This window comes from Sapajus apella, unplaced genomic scaffold (assembly GCF_009761245.1).
Source record: "Sapajus apella isolate SASKATOON/1434 unplaced genomic scaffold, GSC_monkey_1.0 scaffold7, whole genome shotgun sequence".
NCBI lineage: Eukaryota > Metazoa > Chordata > Mammalia > Primates > Cebidae > Sapajus > Sapajus apella.
In genome coordinates this window covers 8,609,281-8,631,176 of record NW_022436947.1, presented here as the reverse complement: position 1 = coordinate 8,631,176, position 21,896 = coordinate 8,609,281, and the positions used below count along the sequence as shown (strand labels likewise).

Sequence of the window (21,896 nt, the reverse complement as noted above, 5' to 3'; positions counted from 1 at the left end):
TTCACAGGGTTCACGGGGTTAGAAGTATATGCTCAGAGACACAGAGGCTTCCTGACTTCTGTCCCAACAGTCAAGGCTTAGAGACTTACACAAAATATGCTCCGGTTCAGTCTCGTGTAAAATGTAAGTGCAAAATATAGTATATGTTGTTCATGTAGTTTCAAATTTTGATTATGTTGCTAGCTATTCCAAAAGCTTAGATGATATTCATATACTGTCAGATTTCCACTTTCAGACAATGCTCACTAAAAATGAAGGAAACAGAGCAACTGTCTTAGGACAGGACCTGAAATCAAAAAAACACTGCTCCCGGAGTTATGAATGCAGTCCTCGTATCAAAAAATGAAAGCCAATTAAGCCTACTCAACAGGAAGACATGAATCACAGTCACTTCCTAAGCACTATGAAAATCTGAAGAAGTGTTGGGAACAAGGCTTGGAGTAAAAGATGACTGGATTTGAACCTGATGCTGCCTTTTGTCAGGGCAAGGTACTTTATCTCTCCAAGCTGCTTTTGTAAAATAAACCTGCAAAGGGCAGAGCTACCACATCCATTTGCTCCCCAGTTTGATGGCGGAGCGATGATCACTTAGCCTCGGATCCTGGAGAAGAATATGTGGGGCATCGTCTTATAGGCCACAATACAGGCCAAAGCAGGCCTCATTCAGAGCCCTCCTGGGGAGTTCAGAGCTAATATATACAAATATATACACAGTACACAGTGGACAGTCATTAAATGGCAGCTGCTATTGTCATATGATGATTCTCTTATAGCTTTTGACTTCTGGACAAATTCTATACTATTTTAATGCATTTAGACACAAGAGTAAAATATTATTGTAATTTAGTAATTCTTTTTTGGTACCTACTATATGACTGACAATGAATTTTGCCTGCTTTTCTTTTTTTTCTTTTTTTTTTTTTTGGAGACAGGGTCTCACTCTTGTTACACCTAGGATGGAGTGCAGTGGCACGATCTCAGCTCACTGAAACCTGTACCTCCCAGTTTCATGCAATTCTCCTGCCTCAACCTCCTGAGTAGCTGGGACTACAGGTGTCCACCACCATGCCCGGCTAATTTTTGTATTTTTAGTAGACACAGGATTTCGACATGTTGGCCAGGCTGGTCTTGAACTCCTGACCTCAGATGATGATCCACCTGCCTCGGCCTCCCAAAGTGCTGGGATTACAGGTGTGAGCCACCATGCCCAGCCCTCATAGACTTTTATATTCTGGTGCAGAAGACAGATAAGAAACAGAAAAAGAAAATAGTATAAAGAAATATAAAGCAGCTAGGATGAGAGGACAGGAAAGAAAGAAGAGTTATTTTAGACAAAATGATCAGGGAAATCCTCTCTGTAGGGCTATTTGAGAAGAACTGTGATAGTAAGAGGGAGTCAGTCGTGCAAATTATGAAGTACCAATATTCTGGACAAGGAGCTATAGACACAAACAGGTTTGGCAGCCGAAGGGGCTGAAGTGTCCAATGAGAGGGTGATAAGATAGGAGGTCCAAGTAACGGAGTTTGTAAATGTGTAACAATGGGTAGAGGACTTGAAGGTCGGAGAAAAGGACTTGGACTTTATGCTAAACCTAATGAAAAGCCATTAGACAGTTTTAAGCAAAGAAACTGACAGGATTCAAAATTTTAAAGCAGACTAATGCTGCTTTGTGAAAAACAGAATCTGGCAGACAAGAATAGCCTCATGGAGGTGACTCTGTAACGGTACAAATGAGAAACAGTAATGGCTTAGGCCAGGGTTTCTTGACCTCAGAGCTATATTGACATTTTGAACAGAACAATTCTTTGTGGTAGGGGGATTGACCAGTGCACTGGAGGATGTTTAACGGCACTGCTGGCCTCTACCTACTAGATGCCAGCGGTACCCACAACGTTGGGACAACCTAAAAGGTCTCCAGACATGGCCGGAAGTCCAATGGGGAAGGGAGCAAAATCTCCTGCAGCTGAGAACCACTGGCTTAGCCTAAGGCAGGGTTGGCAATGGTGAGAGGTCAAGAATTTCTAACATATTTTAAAAGCAGAGACACTAGGGCCAATTCACGAGAAAGGGGAAAACAAGGACATAAAGGTAGAAATAATTACTTTGGAATGATCAAGAATCAAAATTCGTTAAAAAATTATTTTATCTTAGGACCAAGCTCTCTTGGGAATCTGTCTTTACAGTTAATATTCTTTCTGTTACATAGACTGTACCTGGCATTTATTTGTTTGTTTGTTTATTGAGATGGAGTCTTGCTCTGTCGCCCAGGCTGGAGTGCAGTGGCACAATCTCAGCTCACTGCAACCTCAGAAAGTTGATGAGTCAACTTTCTGTTAGATTAGCATTATTCACATTTTCAGTAGTTTGACGAGAGAGCTTTTCTAAGGCAAACCTATGTAGGGTTAAATAACGTAAGTTAGTGAAACTCACTTGGGTTTCTTTTCTTTAATTCTATAAAAACTGAATTGTACAGCTGACAGATATATTCATAAAGAAATGCACAATTTCCAACATATACAGCAAAATCTACAGTAATATTAATTTTTACCCACCATTTGCAGTATTTTGACAGTTTTATTTCAAAACATAGTCATGTGGGTTAGAAAACAAAAACACCAAAAAGTCATTTGTGAATTTCTTTTCAAACTAAATTCCTTATTTATTGAGCTCCATAATTAAGGCATAGTTTACTGCTAAAACCTATAAAACATAAACCTTCAGGCCAGGCATGGTGGCTCACACCTGTAATCTCAATATTTTGGGAGGCCAAAGTACACAGATTACTTGAGCACAGGAGGTCGAGACTAACCCCGGGCAAAATGGGGAATCCCTACCTCTAACAAAAATACAAAAATTAGGCAGGAACGGTGGCATGCACCTGTAGTCCCAGTTACTCGGGAGGCTAAAATGGGAGGATACCTTGAGTCTGGGAGGCAGAGGTTGCAATAACCTGAGATTACACCACTGCACTCCAGCATGGGCACAGAGCCAAACCCTGTCTCAACAAAAAGAAAAAAGAAAAGAAAAGAGTAAACCTTCAGTAACCCACATCAAAAGAAGTAAGGGCTGAGAGCAATGACCCACGTCTGTAATCCCAGCACTTTGGGAGGCCAAGGTAGGTGGATCACCCGAGGTCAGGAGTTCAAGAACAGTCTGGCTAACATGGTGAAATCTCATCTCTACTAAAAATACAAAAATCAGCCCAGTGTGCTGGTGGGTGCCTGTAATCTCAGCTACTCAGAGGTTGTGGCAGGAAAATCACTTGAACCCGGGAGGTGGAGGTTGCAGTGAGCCAAGATCATGCCACTGCACTCCAGGCTGGGCGACAGAGTGAGATTCCATTTCAAAAAAAAAAAAAAAAAAAAAAAAAAAGATAGAGCATTCAAACAGACATATAATAGGTAACATGACTGCTGGATTGGAAAATAATTTAGCCTCTGAAACACAGTCTAATACAGTGATGGTGAGTATGGTAGCTCCAGATGCAGACTGCCTGCGTTCAAATTCCACCTCCTCTGCTTTCTGGCTATGTGGCTATAAGCAAGTGACCTCTGTGTTTCAGCCACTTCATCTGCAAAGTGAGGAGACTATCAGGTAAGAACCTGCCCCCTAGGGCTGCTGTAAAGGTTAAATAATTACATGTGTAGTAAAGGGCTTGGACCAGTGCTTGGGACAAAGGAAGTATTCAAAACTGTTAGTTACTACTATTCCATATTATTACCATCAGTATATTACTTTTCTTAGGCAAAGTCTTCTTAAATGGCATTTATTATCAGATAGACGGTCTACTTGAGATCTGTATATGCCGACATGGGAAGAGAGATCACAATATATGACTGGGAAGAAAAAAGCACATTATAGAACATGCTCACTGTTTCAAAAAACAAAACTATAAATAACCTAGGGTAAGAATGTATAAATGATTTGGGAGGCGGGAAGAATAAGGGAAAGGAGAGAGAAAAAAATGATTCATCTGCATTAACTGAGTGCCTTTAATAGGTATGTATTTCCCTGGTAATATTCTTCTCTTTTTTTTTTTTTAAACAAACCAACACAATTTCCATGTTTTCAGTTGTTTGAAGAATGATCTTTCTATGTCAAACCTACCTAGTTCTATAGAAATAATGAAGGAGCTGCAGAAACTCTGCTGCATAGAGTGTTTTAACTAGTAGACCCTTGTAACATTACATTAGTGGTTTTAGTTGACTTTGGGGAGTACTTTTTTTGGTATCACTTGGTTTTAATCCATCAACCCCATCAGGAAGTAAAAATGCACTGTAATTTACGAATTTTCTTGAGATTTTTGTTTTAATCTAAATCAACATTGACAAAATGGCACCAAGAAAAAAGGAATTTAAAAGATCCATTCTGAGAAGTTGTGAAGAAACTTGAATTTAAATCATGAATTGAAATATTTACATGGTTAAGCTCTGTTTTAATGCTTCACACATGACACCAAAATCACACTAAAATGATTTTGGGGATAACAAAAAAAAAAAAAAAAAAGAAGAAAAGAAGAGAAAACCTTCCAAATGAAATGGCTGCAGCCTCAAGGAATCGGATTGTTTCTATGTAAGGAGGCAATTGTAAATAGCATATAACTAGCAATTGCTCCCATTGCAGCTGAATATTTTGACAGGGAAATTCAATATTCTAGTTCCAACGGCAAATTGTCCCAGGAGCTAAGTTTTTAATTGATTTCAAAACATCTAAGTTTGTAGACTAAATGTGATGACTTTGACTATCATACAAAAGCCAAATAAATAGTAACAACAGACACTACAAGCCAAAAACCCAGCATAGCAAGCAACATAACTATAGAAACAGAATGAGCCACTGTCTCATTTAAAAAAAAAAAAAAAAGACCTATGAATGAATATAGGGAGAAATGTAAAAATTTCCCCTCTGCAATCATTTATTAAAGTAAATCCTGCACCTCTTTAGCGCTTCCTAACTCCAAGAAAGGGTTAGTTTCTTCCTAACTCCAAGAAACTACCGCCCCCGCCCCCGCCCCCCGCCCCATGAAAAGTGAGCAAGTTGCTACACTGAACTCAGGAAGTCGCCAGTGAGCACACATGTGCCTCACTGACCAGCAGCAGATCCTCATCTCTAAAGTTCATGAGGCAGGGTACCAGCTGTTTCCACATACTCCCCGCTGTGCTATTAAGAAAACTGTCCCAATCTTAAGCTAACAAGAACTGAACTCATGAGAAATTTAAACTGCCATTGTCACTGAAAATGTGCACAAACAAGCATTTAAAAGTCAGGTATAGGACTGGGCGCAGTAGCTTATGCTTGTAATCCCAGTACTTTGGGAGGTTGAGGTGAGTGGATCACCTGAGGTCAGGTGTTTGAGAGCTGCCTGGCAAACACGTCAAAACACTGCCTCTGCTAAAATACAAAAAATTAGCTGGGTGTGGTGGTGTACACCTGTAATCCCAGCTACTCAGGAGGCTGAGACAAGAGTATCTCTTGAACCCAGGAGGCAGAGATTGCAGTGAGCTGAGACTGCGCCACTGCACTCCAGCCTGGGCGACACAGGGAGACTCCATCACAAAAAATAAATAAATAAATAAATAAAAGTCAGGTATCGCCTACATAACAAAAAGAGTATTAACTGTAAAGACAGATTATCAAGACATCTTGGTCCTAAGATAAAGGAATTTTTTAAATACTGTACAGAGCAGCTGTCTAGAGCTTATAACCAGTAGCACAAAACAGAGGTTATTTTTAAGAGAATTTAATTTGTGAAAGGTTTATAAGAGAAAATCTAATTAAATGTTTGATACTTCTTCCCACAACTGTCAATGAAAGACTTTAAGGAAGGTATTCCCTGTTTCCACAGAAAGTAATACTGTAGGGTGTTTAAATGCAAAGACTTGGATTCAAACCCGAGCCCCACTGCGTACTTCATAGATATGACCTTGGTGTATTAGCCTCTTCTTACATCGCTATAAAGAAATACCTGAGACTGCATAATTTATAAAGAAAAGATATTTAATTGGTTCACAGTTCTGCAGGCTATAAAGAAAGCATGGAGGCACCGGGGAGGCCTCAGGAAACTTACACTCATGGCAGATGGGCAAGAGGAAGCAGGCACATCTCACATGGCCAGAGAAGGAGGAAGAGAGAAAGGAGAGGGGTGCTACAAACTTTTAAACAACCAGATCTCATGAGAACTCTATCACAAGAACAGCCTTAGGGGGATGGTGCTAAACCATTAGAAACCGCCCCCATGACGCAATTACCTCCCATAGGCCGCACTTTGAGCATTGGGAGATTACATTTCAATATGAGGTTTGGGCAGGGACGCAAATCCAAACTCTATCACTTGGTAAGTGTCTTAGCCTCTCTGTTTCCTCATTTATAAGATGAGGATAACAGTAATGCCTACCCAATAGAGACGTTATTATAGTTGAAATGAATGAAAATATATTAAATGCTTAGAACAGTGTTCAGCACACAGTAAATAGAAGATGACCCCTATGTTTGTTAATTTTTGGACATTGTAGTTGGGCATATGTGTCCTATACTCTGAAATCATTTTCACAGATTATATGTGACTCCAGTGTGCATGTTCTATGTGTATGTCTGCATAAAACTGTAAGGAAAGTTTTCAAAGACAAATGACAATGGCGTCTGAATAAGAATGGGATACAAAAGAATGTGGTTCTCTCAATAAGGTATTAAACAGAAATTTAAGGTGGGCTACTCCTGTTTAACAGTTTGCTCCAACCAAGAAAAGAAGGAAGGTAAGGTTATTACTGAAAAAGGAAAAGGTGCCAATGTTTGGAAGTATTATAAACCGGAGAGGAAATTTACATTTGATTTACAACTATATGGCCCACATTCTTTCTCAGCTCGAGGCTATACTGGCAAAGCTATGAAGGTCAGGAGGGGAAACAGGGACTCTCTGAATATTTCTCCAGTATTTCCAGATATTGCACAGAAGGACCTCACACTCTTCTCCAGTGATCCTAACACAGTATTACCAACAGGACCAGCAGATGGCTTCCAGAAGGCCAGGATTAAGAAGCAGCCAGGGCTAGGCCCAGCCTCTGTGGACAACTGCTCATAAACATGGACTTCCAGACTAAGGAAATGGACAACAGGCCGCTGTCCACCCACGTTTTACAAGAGAAGCAGAATGGAGTTTATCTAACAAATGCTGCTGGGATGAGGAAGGTACACTCCTCATACACAAAGTGTTCAAATTGGAGAGAAAATGATCTTGACCAAAGTTTTCTAGAAGGAAGCCCCAGTTAGCACAAGAGCCTACAAAGATGATTCCTGGATCTTTAGGAAGGAAAAAGAAGAAAAGGGGCTGACATAGCTCTAAGTCCCTAGTCCTAGCTTTAACCAGACAGCGCTTAAATCAGCTGTATTTTGGGTTCCATGTTGGATTCCCTTTGAAAAATGTTTATGTAATGATGAGAGCCTGTATGATTCTATCACCTCAGCAACAGCCTGAGTAGGGATATGTGGCAGGCCAATTCTAATCCAGCTCTGCTGAAAAACACTACCTGTATCTAACTCAGTCATCTGTTTTTATACATCAGTGACAACACGGACAATAAACACTAATCATGTATGTAAGGAATAATAAATGACTTACCGAGTACATTACAACTCCACATCCCCAGACCAAAGTAGTAAAACTGGATTGTTCCAAGTAATGGAGACTCTTTGACAAGACTATTACAGCTATCGAACACTAAAAAACCGATTCCTAGGAACTTCCAAATGCAAAAATCAACTCTGGCACAAATTACGTCAAACACTATGCTTCACAAGAGAAAACACTATAATTACTGTCAAAAGAAACATGAACAAGAAGTGGTCAAATACCACTGCTGCTATTATCACCAGTAAAGAAGTTACATGTCTATGGCATGCTTAAATTGACTCTGGTTATCCAGGTTTGATATTAACATGTAAAAATAGCTTCTCAAAGGACTTACAACAGTGTAGCATCCGTAGGAAAGAAAATTGGATTTGGAAAATGAAATAAAAAGATGAGAATAAAACAGAGCTGGAAAATCCAAAGTTCTGCAATTGTTGGTTATAAAAAAGCTGACTTACCCCCCCGTACATACGCAGTACTTCCAGTCATCTTCCAGTGAAAAATACTGGGTGACTGGGATGTGTTCCTCCGACTACATTCACAACTGGTTAGGTCTTTCTATCAATTGTTAAGTAGAATCAAATGGACAAGTATGACTATAAGACAACGGCAATGCAATAAGCATGAAAAAAAAAGAAACGGCAAAAATAGGATTAATGAGGAAAAATAACCTAAAATAGTGGGATTTGTATACTACAAAAGGATCTCTTAAATGTTGTATAAAGGAATATTTTGGAAATCATGCCCACAAACCATCTACTACCTCCGCTGAAGCCTAATGAGCCTGGGAAATATGCTCACATCACAGCAGGATGGCATAGGTTACACCTGGACATCAGGTGTGTGTCACTGAAGGGTTGCAACTCAAATTTCTGCAATAACCTTCTTTGCGACTATTTATAAATTACAAGTGAAATTCATTGCCTGTGTCAGTTGTGACTTCATTGAGGATATACTGACTGCTAACTAATCCCATAAGATCACTTTAAAACTATGCTTTTATCAGCCTTGATCAATATTAGTTATCAATAGTACTCATTCCCTGAAATTTTTTTTTAACTTCTATATACCTAGAAATTACATGCAGGTTGAAGGTATATAATTTTCATAACTGTGTAATTTCTGTCTATGATAGGAAAACAGCATTCAACACTACACTAAATTAAAATAAAGATTTATAAGACAAGTATCTATAGTCCCTGGTCAGTAGCCAATTTCAAAGGTATAATTTTCTATTTTAATATAATGTAGAATATATATATATCCACATACATAATTTAGAACTGCACCTTCTAGAAAAAAAGTTATCATGCTTTTCCAGATGCAGTGATTCATTCAATTGAACAAACACTTGTGAGAGTTTACTATGTGAAATGTGCTGTGCTAGGTGCGCAATTTCTTTTTTCTTTTTTTCCTTTGAGACGGAGTTTTACTCTTGTTGCCCAGGCTGGAGCACAGTGGCTCAATCTCAGCTGACTGCAACCTCCACCTCCCGGGTTCAAGCGATTCTCCTGCCTCAACCTCTTGAGTAGCTGGGATTATAGGCATGTGCCACCACGCCCAGCTAATTTTCTATTTTTTGTAGAGACGGGGCTTCACCATGTTAGTCAGGCTGGTCTCAAACTCCTGACCTCAGGTGATCCACCCGCCTCAGCCTCCCAAAGGGCTGGGATTACAGGTGTGGGCCACTGCGCCCAGGCACATGATTTCTTGTATTATGTGTTTTAAACATGACACTACCCACAAAAACTGTCTGTTTCAGGACTCTTTCCTCCTCCTTTTTTCTGCTTTTTCTTTTGCCTTTTTCTTTCTGCTTTTTTCAGAGACAGAACATATGTAATAATAAAATCAAGCTAAATTATCATATATAATGAACTTAAACAGATGGTACCATCCCTCTAAATTTCACCAATACTATGAGAAACTAAAAGGTACAAATAAATTTTAAGCCCTTATTTGATGATATCAATAATGCTATCAATGGAAAAATAAATAAACTACACTATACTCTAACCCAGATGGCTAATGAAATTTATGACTAATTTATTAAACCACTTATTAAACCAAATTGATTATTTTAGATCTCACAAATCTAATGTAACTTTCCAAATAACTAAAAGTGAGGGGAAAATCTCAACTAACGTCCATTTAAAAACAGCAAGCAAGTAATCTTGGTTGATGTACAGTTAGTTCCAACATCAAGTAGCTATTCCCTTTCTTCTTGGTTTCTTAAAAATAAAATTATTAAAACTGAAACACTTTCACTTGCCTTTACAGGTAAAGAGGTGAAATTCAAATGCCAAAGGTCAGAGGTCAGAAGTAGTCACATTTTTCTTGCTGTCAAAGACTGACTTTTGGAAGTAGGGCACGGGAAGAAGTAAATCATAATTTAAAATTCTGTACTCAAACTGTGGTATATTATGCCCTTGCTATATTGGCCTACATAGTTACAACACAATATGGTCAGCTATAACCCAAACACAAAGTTGAGTGTCGTAGCAAAAACAGACTGCTGACAGAGGCATTTACTCTGGATTCTGGGTAGGCGGAGCAACTATTCTGTCTACTAGATGTTTTGATAAGCAAAACCATGATTTCGAATTCAACCTAACAATTTTAGTGTGTGGACTAATATATCAGCGATTTGTGGGTACATGATTTGTGGAAGCAAATTACTTAAGATCCCCATAAGACAGGATAAATCTATGATAAAATGAATTAGGAGTCCATATCTAAGTGTTTTCTAAACCTGAAAATATAATATATATAGTCATCGTGCTTATAATTAGTAACCATATTGTCACTGTGGACTTAGTAAGAAACCTCCTCTAAGGCAACTTTTAAGTATGCCACCTCTGCATTAGATTTAGGAGTGGAGACTTAAAGGGGCTGGGGTAAATTTTAGACGACCTAATGAAATATCGTCAGTTTCAATGATTTGGAATGGAATCTAAATGTGTGTGGCCCTACCGGTCACAGATGCTGAAAAAAGGTTTCTGTATTAAGCAGAAGGTAAAGCAAGACACTCGCGAAGTCATTCCAAGTTGACAAATGTTATGTGGTCTGGAGTGTATACGGACTGCATTTCATCAATTCTAGGACACATATTTTTCCACGTTTTCACAAACCTAAAAGCATGTGAAAATTGCTGTCTGCCAGGCGGCAGTCCCACTGCAGTTGTCATGGCTTGCATTTAAGCATCAAAATTTGCAGAACTGATGTCAGCAGCTTGGAAAAGTTCCAGGAACAAGAGTGGAACAATCCTTTAAGGAATGCTGTGTCACCAAGGTTTTGATGGCATAGAGTATGATATTGTGTGGAAAAACAAAGACATCAAACCATAAGTCCAGAAGTGATCCACAACAATTAAATCCAACATGGGCGGGTTTGAAGAATACCTTAACCCTTGGTTTCTCGCTGTTGGTACAACTGACATTTTGAGCCAAATAATTCTTTTTTTGGTGAGGGAAGAATGGCCAGGAGTTAGCGGGTAGCGGCTGTAAGTGAGGACTGTCATGTGCATTACAGAATGTTTGCAGCATCCCTGGTCTCTATCCACTACATGCCAATAACGTTTGACAAGTTATGACAACCAAAAATGTCTCCAAACATCATCAAATGTCCCCTGGGGACCAAATGCTCTCCCAGCTGAGAACCACTGCCTTAATCAATTTATTTTGCTTACTTTTTCCTTCTTACAAATATACATATATGTTTTCAAAAATTCAAAATTAGTGTTAATGAACTGTTCAATAAGAAAATCCCGAGAGATAAAAGTATTGTGTTAAAACTGGCAGCAATATTTTTCATAGAGTACATCGAATACACCAAAATCTTAAAATCAGTGGCATGCAATGAAATTTAGCCACCCAGCATCCATTCTCCCTCCTCATGGAATGCTCCCCGCGATTTCCTGCTGGGGAACTATTTCCTCACTATGCACAGTTTTAGAAATAGCCAGTTCTCCCCTTGCTAATGGTTCTCTAGCCTTCCTTTTGTTTCTTTTGAGCTATATATTCTTTACGCTCCTAGAAATTTCCTTGCTTTCTATGCTAATCAGAGCTAAGTTTCAATTTTCCAACTAAACACATCTAACGGAAACAAAGTGCTTATCTCAACTATGCTGATAGAAGACATTTTGGAATATTTCTCTGCCGTAAAATTCACCTGCCTGTTAAAAATGACACCACCTCTCCTCACCAATCACCACATGGGTAGAGTGACTAGAGGCATGGATGAAACCAGAATTGTTAAAACTGCGGCATGTGTTTTAGGGATTCACCATACTCTATTTTTCTCACTGCTTTAAAATGTCCATTTAAAAAGGGTTACATGATAGTAGATAGTCTATAAAGGAAAATATCACAATTGAAATTAATTCCAAAGTCCTCGTCGAACAAGCTTCTTCAAAACATATGTGGATGCCTATGTCCAGATATTAAGTGCTTGAGAACTGGTCAACAGGTTTGTGTGCATTTGGAGGAAGAGAAAACTTGGTACAGGGCACATACTATATGAGGAACAGCACAAAGGTAAGAGGAGCCATTTTCTAAAACTGCCTACAAATCTCTATTCAATTTAGCCAACACCTACAATAATGTATACATGCTCTGTGACTCCAAAAAGTTGCTGCCAAAAGACTGCACACAAAACCTTCTTAATGCTACTTCTGAAGTTTCTTCTCTGGTAGAAAAAAAAAAAAGAAAAAAATAGCTATTGATTCTTTTAAGAACTATCATATAGATGAACACACACTTCTTTTTGCCAAGATTTGACAGCTGGAAGTTTTCATGAAGGAGGCTTCAAACAAAACATTTTTTAAAAAGAAAAAAATAATATAAAGGCTATGCCACCCTCTGCTCTCCTTAAAGGTGACAGAAAATAAATTCTTTATCAATAGTCATTGGTCCAGGTTATAGATAGGCTGCCAACCCCATTCCACCTGAGATATGAAATTGGCTTTTACTGGCACCTTTTATTCATCTCATCTGCCCTTTCCCTTTTATGAGCCAAAGCAGAGCAAATGGGAGCTGAATAATGAAGAGAAAAAAAAAAAACTACAGTGAGAGTTATTTTAACAAAAAGCCTGCACCATATGGAGAGAAGGGAAGACCAAAAAAAAAATCCTATGTGAAATATAATAAGCAAAGTAAATATGAGAATCTAACCAAAAAATCCCTATTAAAATAAAACTCAATTAAAAATAACAAAATTTCAAAGACATTTTACCATATTGTCTTTGCTTCTTAATGAAAGTAATCTAAATTTTTTTTGAATATTTAAACTTCACTATCTAATTATATAGTCTATCAACCTAAGCCAATTAAATAATTATAAAGTACTCCATGGAAAACTGTGGAAATATACGCAGACCTTTTTGGCAGTACCAATTACATCTTGATTTTTTTAAATCGTAAGCCATGAACCTTCTCTATTTCCTGAGAAAATGGCGTTCTTAATCTAAAATTCATACTCTGTTCTGTCTATTTTGTGCAAACTGGGAGTTAGCTTAGCAATTTGTCAAAAGAAATATTAAAGAATAATTATTCATCACCCTCATTTCAAAGATGAAATATTTAAGGCTCCAAGAGGTTAAATTATACAGTGAAGTTTCTACGGCCAGTGAGGACTACAGTCCAATTTAAAGATCCCTTACCTCCAGATCTCTCAGGCAAAATAGTCGGTCGGGCAGTTCAAAACAAAACAAATACAGACTAAGCATCTGCTCGGTGGCAAGCATGCGTTTGGTGCTCACAGTAAAAAGACATTCACATGATCATGTAAGCATAATTCTCTAAGCTATATGAAAACTCCAGAAATAGTACAGATGGGAAGCACTTTATCTTAGATTAAAATGTATTCCCATCTTTTTATGAATAAGTACATACTCAAACTTCAAAAAGTGGTGCATTTTTTTAAAAAAACGATGCTTTTTAAAAAATCCATTTATGGTGGTTTTTTTAAATTTCAGTTGACAGCTCGTCAACATCTTTTTGAATCAGCACACAAGGCTTTAACTGATGGTCTAGTATTCCACTGCAGGCATGTACTGTCATTCATTCGGTCAGTCTCCCAGTATGGTCAGTTTGGATTGCTTCCAATTTTCTACTGTTACAAAAACACTTCAGTGAACATTCTTTTAGGGGTTGTTAGTAGTAGTATTAATAATGGCAACAATAAGATGGAAGAGTGTGCAGAGGAAAAAATCTCAAGCAATAAAATGTTAAAAAGGGGTTAACTTCAGAGGATGTTAACAGGATTTTTATTTCCAACCTTACTTATATCTGTAACATCCTAATGTTTTTAAGTTAACAGAATAATAATTAGTGCTATTTGTTAATCCAGGCACTATGTATCACACATGATATTCATCATGACCAAAATATTTACTTTAGTGCCTGTAGCAGGCAATATAATTTTCAATCATGAACACATTCGCTGATCAACTAGGAAGTTCCTGGAGAATCCTCAAAAACTCCTTCTCATATATTGAGAAAACAGGGCTCCATATTCAAGCAACCAATACAAGAGATATCATGATAATTCACAGTCAATTTTGGGAAGCAGGTAACATAAGGCTCTAAGAGGCACAATCTAAACCCGAAAATGGCCAAGTTCATGTGTTCAGCACATTCTGAGGTTCAGCCATACACAAATAATGAGGCTTATTACCATCATACTTCTCTAAAAATATTTGATAAATATGAAAAGTCCACCAAAACCTCTCTCTGATACCACAAAACTCACCGTTTCTGATCTTCAGATTCTTTCTTGGCTTGCTCCAATGCCAGCTCCTCAGCCACTCTTCTTTTCAATTCTTCATCAGAAACTAGAATCAATAAAGAGCAGGAGATAAAACAGGTGACTTCTTAAAAGCAAAAGTGAGAAAATACTCAAGAAAACCCAGCTGAGACTAGATTTGAATGGGCAAAGTTTGCCAAGTGGCCAGTGTCTCCGTGGAACTTCTGAAGCACTGTGGAAAAGACCAATTAGTACACTTCAGGAGTAATTTAATCAAGAGTTCCCTGGTGACCTAGATTTCCACTCCTGCCAAAATTTATAACAAACTCAAGGAAGTGCTTACTGCACAGTGGGGACTGAATCGGTAAGGACCAGTTCTTTAAGATGATGTCCTAACATTAAAGTCTGACAGTGGTGTGTAGGGAGAGGAGAGGTTGTCAGGAAGGGACTTTAGGGGGGAAATGACAAAAAAAAAAAAAAATCTTCTCACTTCAGCAATTAAACATCTAACAAAATCATGTATTACAAAGAGAAAATCATTTGTAGTTACATTCATTTTTCCATTATTTGTGAAAAAAGGCATTTGTCATTTATGAAAATTTTTTGGAATACATGTCATTCAAATTCAAGCGTCAGCAGCTGGAGAGAGACACAGAAGAGTGCTGAGAACACAGCTGGAGCTTTCTAAATACATCTGGTCTTTCCAATTAGAAGACTGTGTATGGTATGTTTCATAAAGGTTCTTACAGCTATGATGGTAAATAAAACGGACAAATTTCGCATGCTTCCTTAAGAGCCTTCCACAAGAAATAAACAAAAACTAACTCCTCTTCACTAGAGACCTACTAGCCAAAATTATGAACAAGAAGGCACCGAAGCACTCAGGAGAATCTAGGAATATCCATGGGACCTAAGTTTTATTTCAGATGGTTGAGCCTATTAGATGGAAAATTAGGCAACAGTGTCTCTTTTGGTAATCTTGACATTATAAATGCTTAGTCCCACAGCATATGCAAAAATACTATTTACAATAGGAAATGCAAAAACCCTTTTAAATATTTCACCGACATGGGTTAGTAACAAAGAAGATATCTGAAAGATCAGAAGGATGATTTCTCTTAGTTGTGGACTATCAGAGTGCAACAGCAGCATCCAATGACACCATCAAGAAGGTAAAAAGCCCTCAGAATGGGAAAAAGTATCTGCAAGTCATACCCAGCTGACAAGGGACTCATATCCAGTGTATGCAAGTAGATAGAGCATACAATATATAAAGAACTCTTACAGACAAACAATAAAAAGACAACCCAATTAAAAATGGGCAAAGGGTATAAATAGGCATTTCTTCAAAGAAAATACACAACTATTTGTCAATAAGTACATAAAAAGATGTACAACAGCATTAGTCATTAGGAAAACGCAAACGAAAATCACAATGATATACCATTTAAAACCCATTCTAATCAAAAAGACAATAACAAGTGTTGGTGAAGATGCAAAGAAATTGGAACCCTCACACATTGCTTGTGGGAATGTAAAATGGCTCAGCCACTGTGGAAAACAGTTTGGCAGTTTCTCAAAATGCTAAAGAGTTACCACATAACCCAGCAATTCTAATCATATATACTCAAGAAAATCTGAAAACATGTCTATACAAAAACTTATACATGAGTATTTATAGTGGCATTAGCCACAATATCCCAAAACAAAGCGCAACCTAAATGCCTAGAAACTGATGTGGTGTATCCATTCAATACAATATTGTTCAGCCATAAAAACTAACAAAGTACTGATACATGCTACAACATGATGAATCTTGAAAACATTATGCTAAGTGAAAGGAGTCAGACACAAAAGTCACAAACTATATCCATTCATATGAAAAGTCCCGAACAGAAAAATCCACAGACACAGAAAGTAGATCAGTAGTTCACTGGGGTAGGAGAAAGGGGAAATAGGGAATGACAGCTAATGGATATGGAATTTATTTTTAAGATATTTTTAAAAATTCTTTTTTTTTTTTTTTTTTTTGAGACTGAGTCTCACTCTGTCACCCAGGCTGGAGTGCAGGGGTGCGATCTCGGCTCACTGAATCTCCGCCTCCTGGGTTCAAGCGATTCTCCTGCCTCATCCCCCCAAGTAGCTGGGATTACAGGCATGTGCCACCATGCCTGGCTGATTTTCGTATTTTTGGTAGAGATGGGGTTTCATCATGTTGGTCAGGCTGGTCTCAAACTCCTGACCTCAGGTGATCTGCCCACCTCAGCCTCCCAAAGTCCTGGGATTACAGGCATGAGCCACCATGCCTGGCAGAAAATATTCTAAAACTAGATTGTGTGCTGGCTGCACAACTCTATAAATATATTAAAAAACACTGAACTGTACACTCTGAATAAATGAATTTTATGATATGCTAAATGTATCTTAATAAGCTGTAAAAAAGAGAGAGAAAGGAAGAAAGGAAAGAATATAATAAAAAGAACACTGTACAGGGAATCAGGGAATAGAGGAAAAACTATTGAAGGTCTAATGCCAGTTTGGCCATCAACAATCTGGAGGAACCTTGGGAAAGTGATTAACCTCTCTGGGGAGCAAGACAACCTTTTCTTAAATGGGTGTTTAGGGTCCCTTCCAACTGCATACCATGCTTCCATTTTGCCTCTCTCTTACTTCATAGTCTATAGCATGAGAAATACACAAGTCTCTACTTTGATGGAATCAAACAAAACCTAGAAAACCCCTAGAACAGAATTCTGTTTGCATTCAGGCAGGTATCAGAGCTCTTTCAGAATGAAAGATTTTTAAACAATCAAAATAAAAGCAGAGAAATTGCAGGCAGTAAGAGCTCCACAAAAAGTCCAAATAGTCTGCTTTTCTACTAGCCAAATTTTGGATAAATCAGTTAATCTAACTGAATTTTAGTTTCCCCATCTAAAAATATGACATATGGGTGCACCTGTCAGCTATGAAATTCTAGACTATACACTCCACAAGGCAATAATTTTCACACTTTCATCTACTTCTCATAAACAAGTAAAACAACGTGACACTAAATTTTTTTCAAGTTGTATACAGCCAATAGCTCCACTAGTAGCAAAAATTAAGACAAATATTTAACATAATTAGTACGACCTGATCATACCAGTTAGGATCAACTCACAGTCAAATGGCCTATGTAAACGCATGCTGCCTCTCCTAGACTCCTTCAAATTAAAACAGCAAGATATTTCCCAGGCAAAATTCAATCAGATTCTCAATCAAAATTCAATTTAATTTAATTCAATTAAAACTAGGCTTCTGTAAAACCTCAGAATCTAACTATGACACACTGAGATCAGCATTCTAAGAAAGATGATAAAATTTTATCTTACCTTTTTTTCTTGTCTTGGGTTTTTTGTTTGTGCTTATCGTTTGAATATCTGTTCCCTTCAAAACTCTTGTGGAAACTTAATCCCCACTTTGGCAGTATTGAGAGGTAGGGCCCTTAGGAGGTGAGACTGGGTCATGACAGTTCATGAATGGGTTAATCCCTGCATGGATTAATGGTTTATCATGGGAGTGGGAATCTTAAAAAGAAAAAGAAGGCCAGGCACAGTGCCTCATGCCTGTAATCCCAGCACTTTGGGAGGCCAAGGTGGGCGGATGACTAACTTGGTGAAACCCTATCTCTATTGAAAATACAAAAATCAGCTGGGCCTGGTGGCATGTGCCTGTAATCCCAGCTACTCAGGAGGCTGAGACAAAAGAATCGCTTGAACCCAGGAGGCAGAGGTTGTAGTGAGCCGAGATCACGCCACTGCACTCCAGCCTGGGTGACAGAGCAAGACTCCAGCTCCAGAAAAAAAAAAAAAGAAAGAAAGAAAAACAAGAGAGAGCTGGACTAGCATACTGACCACCCTCACCATGTGATGCCCCCACACAACCTAGGGATTCTATAGGAATCCCCACCAGTAAGAAGACCTGCACCGTATGCAGCCTTTCAACCTTGGGCTTCAAAGTCTCTATAACATTAAGTAACAAATTTATTTTCCTTATAAATTACCCAGTTTTACATATTCTGTTATATGCAACAGAAAACAGATTAAGCAGTTCGGTTTTTCCAGCTTCACAAAGGTATAATTGACAAATAAAAATCGTACATATTCAAGGTGAACTATGTGATTATTTGAAATGAATCATGTAATGATTACTACAAATACATGCAGCACCACACAGTTACCATTGGGGTGGGGAGCACTGGGGACACTTAAAATCCATTCTCTTATAAAATCTCAAGTAAAAAAAAATTATTAACTAAAGTCACCGTCTTATAACTGAAAGCTTGTACTCTGATCAATATCTCCCGATTTCCCCATCCCAGATCCCCTGGTAATCACTCTTCTACTGTGCTTCTCAGAGTTAAACTGTTTTAGGTTCCACATATAGGTAAGGAACATAAGAGTATCTGTCTTTCTGTGTCTGGCTTATTTCACGTGGCATAATGTCATATCTTCAGAGTACACTTGATGCCTATGACACAGGGGTATCTTCCTACCAGGGGAAAAGCGCAAATCAGCGTTGAGCTGTTTATTCCAATGTGATCAAACGGTGACCAGCTGGGTGGACGGGCATGAAGCCATGTGGTGAGAAGGTGGAGAGAAAGTGTTTTGGGGTGAAGAAAATGCAGCTTGGACAAGGCTCGCCATTTCTTTCTCTATCCCCTTCTGCCTACTATCATCAGCCCTGCCACCTGCTATGTGGTGAGGTAAGAAAGAGACACAGGTAACAGGTGGCCTCATCTAGGTATGCCATGACAGGAGAGAAAAAAGTGAGAAGAGGAAAACAGCAGCAATAAAAGGGACAGGAAAGCTACCGTGGCCACTGAGAAAGCCATGTCCAAGTGACCAGCTGGCTGACATCACTTTTGGTCCATAAAGGAACCAAGCACAGCTGTCTTTCTAATGTCCTACCTATTTCCAGAAAAGAACAAAATAAAACAAACACAAATTTTGGGTCAAGCCCAAGGACACAACTCAAAAAGTAATTACCTTAGCTACAAATGAGAAGTTAAAATAACAGAAGATAAAAACATGACCTGGCATAAAGAGTTTAAAATCTAAAATAGCAAATCAAAGCACAGGCAGGAAAATAAACCGGTGTGGTAATGGGTTCTGAGCAAATCTAAGCTTCATGTTATTTGTTTTTAAATCAATAGAATACATAAAGCAATACTGTATTTCTTTTGATAGGTCTGACCCAAAGTGCATGAGAGAAAAAGATACAGCATTTGGAGACCACTATTTAAAATGGCCTTTCTGAAAACACTCTTTTCAGCTCCCAGGATCTGAACATTTTCTCAAATAAAACTGTTATTAAACTAAAAGGTCAGTGTTTCAGGATGGGCTAGTTTAAGAGAAGCACAAGGAAGGCCAACTTTACCTATTAGCACAGTGAGTTTCCAAGCAAATCTTTGGGAACTGGCAAAGCTTGTGAAGCAAGAAAAGGAGTAAAAACAAAAAAATGTTCAAGCCATATAAATCCCATTTGCCAAGGAAATTTGCAAAACTATTTCAAGTTCAGTAAGTATGGTTCCATGGTTTTTGCATACACACATACTCTCCTTTTAAAAATGTGTTAAGACAAAAGAATGTTTTCTTCCCATACTTGTATATCCTGTACTTTTTAAAATTTTTCTCAGAAACCATTTTAATTTCTTTCTCAATGGCGAATGTATCTTAACAAACACAAACACTGGCATTTCGTCAATTAGTTACAGATATAAACACTGAACATGAAAACATGTAAGAAAAAGCCAAGCATTGCAATTGCTTAGTTATAGCAAGTGTGCCCTAAACCAGTGACTTGAAACCATTATTGAAAATAATAAATAATTGGATAGTTGAAAGCAGCTCTGGATCCCTAACCACTTCTTGTTTGTATTTACTAAACAATATTCTAAACAAATGTTTTGGCTAGTCCAAGGGTCTTCTTTATGGCTTACCTCGGAATCTTCTGATCCCCATAGCCACCAAAATTTCCAGGCTATAAATCTGAGTTCAGGATCAAATAAGAAAGTCCAAGATTTCTAAACTTATACTTGATTCTGAATATTCTTAGGAAAAGTGAGGAAACTCTCATTTGTCAAAAAAAGTGTAGCATGAATTCAATACACATCACCTGTCTTCTTCTATGTGACAGGTGATGCCCAAATTCCTGTGTTTACAGAAACTGGTTAAACTAGAGATATGAAGAGAGGGAATGGAATGGGAAACATAATTATACATTTTACATAGATCCTTGAGTGGTGAACAGAAATGACTCCAAAAGGCAGAAGGACTTGAACTCACCAACTATGAAAAACAGAAGACTGCAAATGCAACCATGATTTGAAACATACATAGATTCCCTGAACCTCAATGAACATACTAATTTCCTTTGCAACTTTTCCCACTTGCAATTCCCCTTTCCTTCATTTTCTTTGCATAAATTGCAGTATTTCTTAAACAATCTCTTTAAGTTGCTTAATAAAAAATTATAGCTTGCTTCTTAGAGAAATATCAGTTCCTTTGGGATTTTTCCTTTAGTGTATTTTTCTTTCTGGTTTTACCATTTGCTGACATAGGTCATGGCCAATTTTGTAAAGTCTACGTACTAGTTTAAACACGCTAAAGAGAAACCATGAAGATCTTCCATGAGAACAAAATAAATATATGTACCTGCATAATATAAGCAGCAGATTTTAGATAAAGACTCTGATTATCCCAGGACTGAGATAGTTAAGCAAAAGGTTATACCATAAGATATAGCCAAATTAAATTTTCAGCTCCATAGCAATGCCCATTAATCTTAAAATTTCAGTAAATTCATTAATATGAAGAGCATTTATTGTTTAGAAAAATAATAATCAAAGCATCCATGCAATCAATGAAATACAACACAAAGCATACTAGAGCTAAATGACTCACAGCACAGATTACAGGATAAATCTTGTCCTGCTTCTTATCTTCTAAAAGGTACAGGGTTTGATTGGAAGAAGAGTTAAAAGATGACTAGGATAAATCTCAAGGGTTAGAAATAAACATGTAACAGTTTGCCATTATCCATTTGTAGCACCATTTAGTTGGCAGACAAATAAACCTGATTTAAACACGCACAAAGAGAATATTCAGCTGACAGTTACCTTCACTATCTTGTAAGGATAATGTATCTTAAGAGTGCCTTCAAAACAAATGCCATCTGTCTACTACCTGGCAGGGGTAACTGTGGCTACTTACACATTAAAGTTAATGAAGATGGTAGAATGAAAATTCCTCATTGCATATTTGTAATCATAAATATTGTATCAGAAGGCAAAGTGTTAGGAAGAGTTTGGCAACCTAAACATTAAAAGCATCAAGTTAATGGTTTATTTTGTAGCATTATCGCTTCATCAGGATTTATATACCTTTGTAAATTTCTAATCTGAACGGCATATTATGCAAATAATGTCCATTTTATTGTTTGCTTCACAATAAGCACCCACAGAAACGATCCATGTTCCATTCCATGTGG

General features: G+C 37.8%; 1 protein-coding gene across 5 annotated transcripts in view; it reads right to left on the bottom strand.

Annotated features, from left to right (window-relative positions):
* CHCHD3 (coiled-coil-helix-coiled-coil-helix domain containing 3) overlaps positions 1-21,896 on the bottom strand; it is a 298,150-nt gene that overhangs the window by 225,698 nt on the left and 50,556 nt on the right. For all 5 annotated transcript variants that reach the window (XM_032275953.1, XM_032275954.1, XM_032275955.1 and 2 more), the window contains exon 3: positions 14,373-14,454. In XM_032275953.1, coding sequence (XP_032131844.1) covers positions 14,373-14,454 — 82 coding nt within the window. The remainder of the gene's footprint in view (positions 1-14,372; positions 14,455-21,896) is intronic.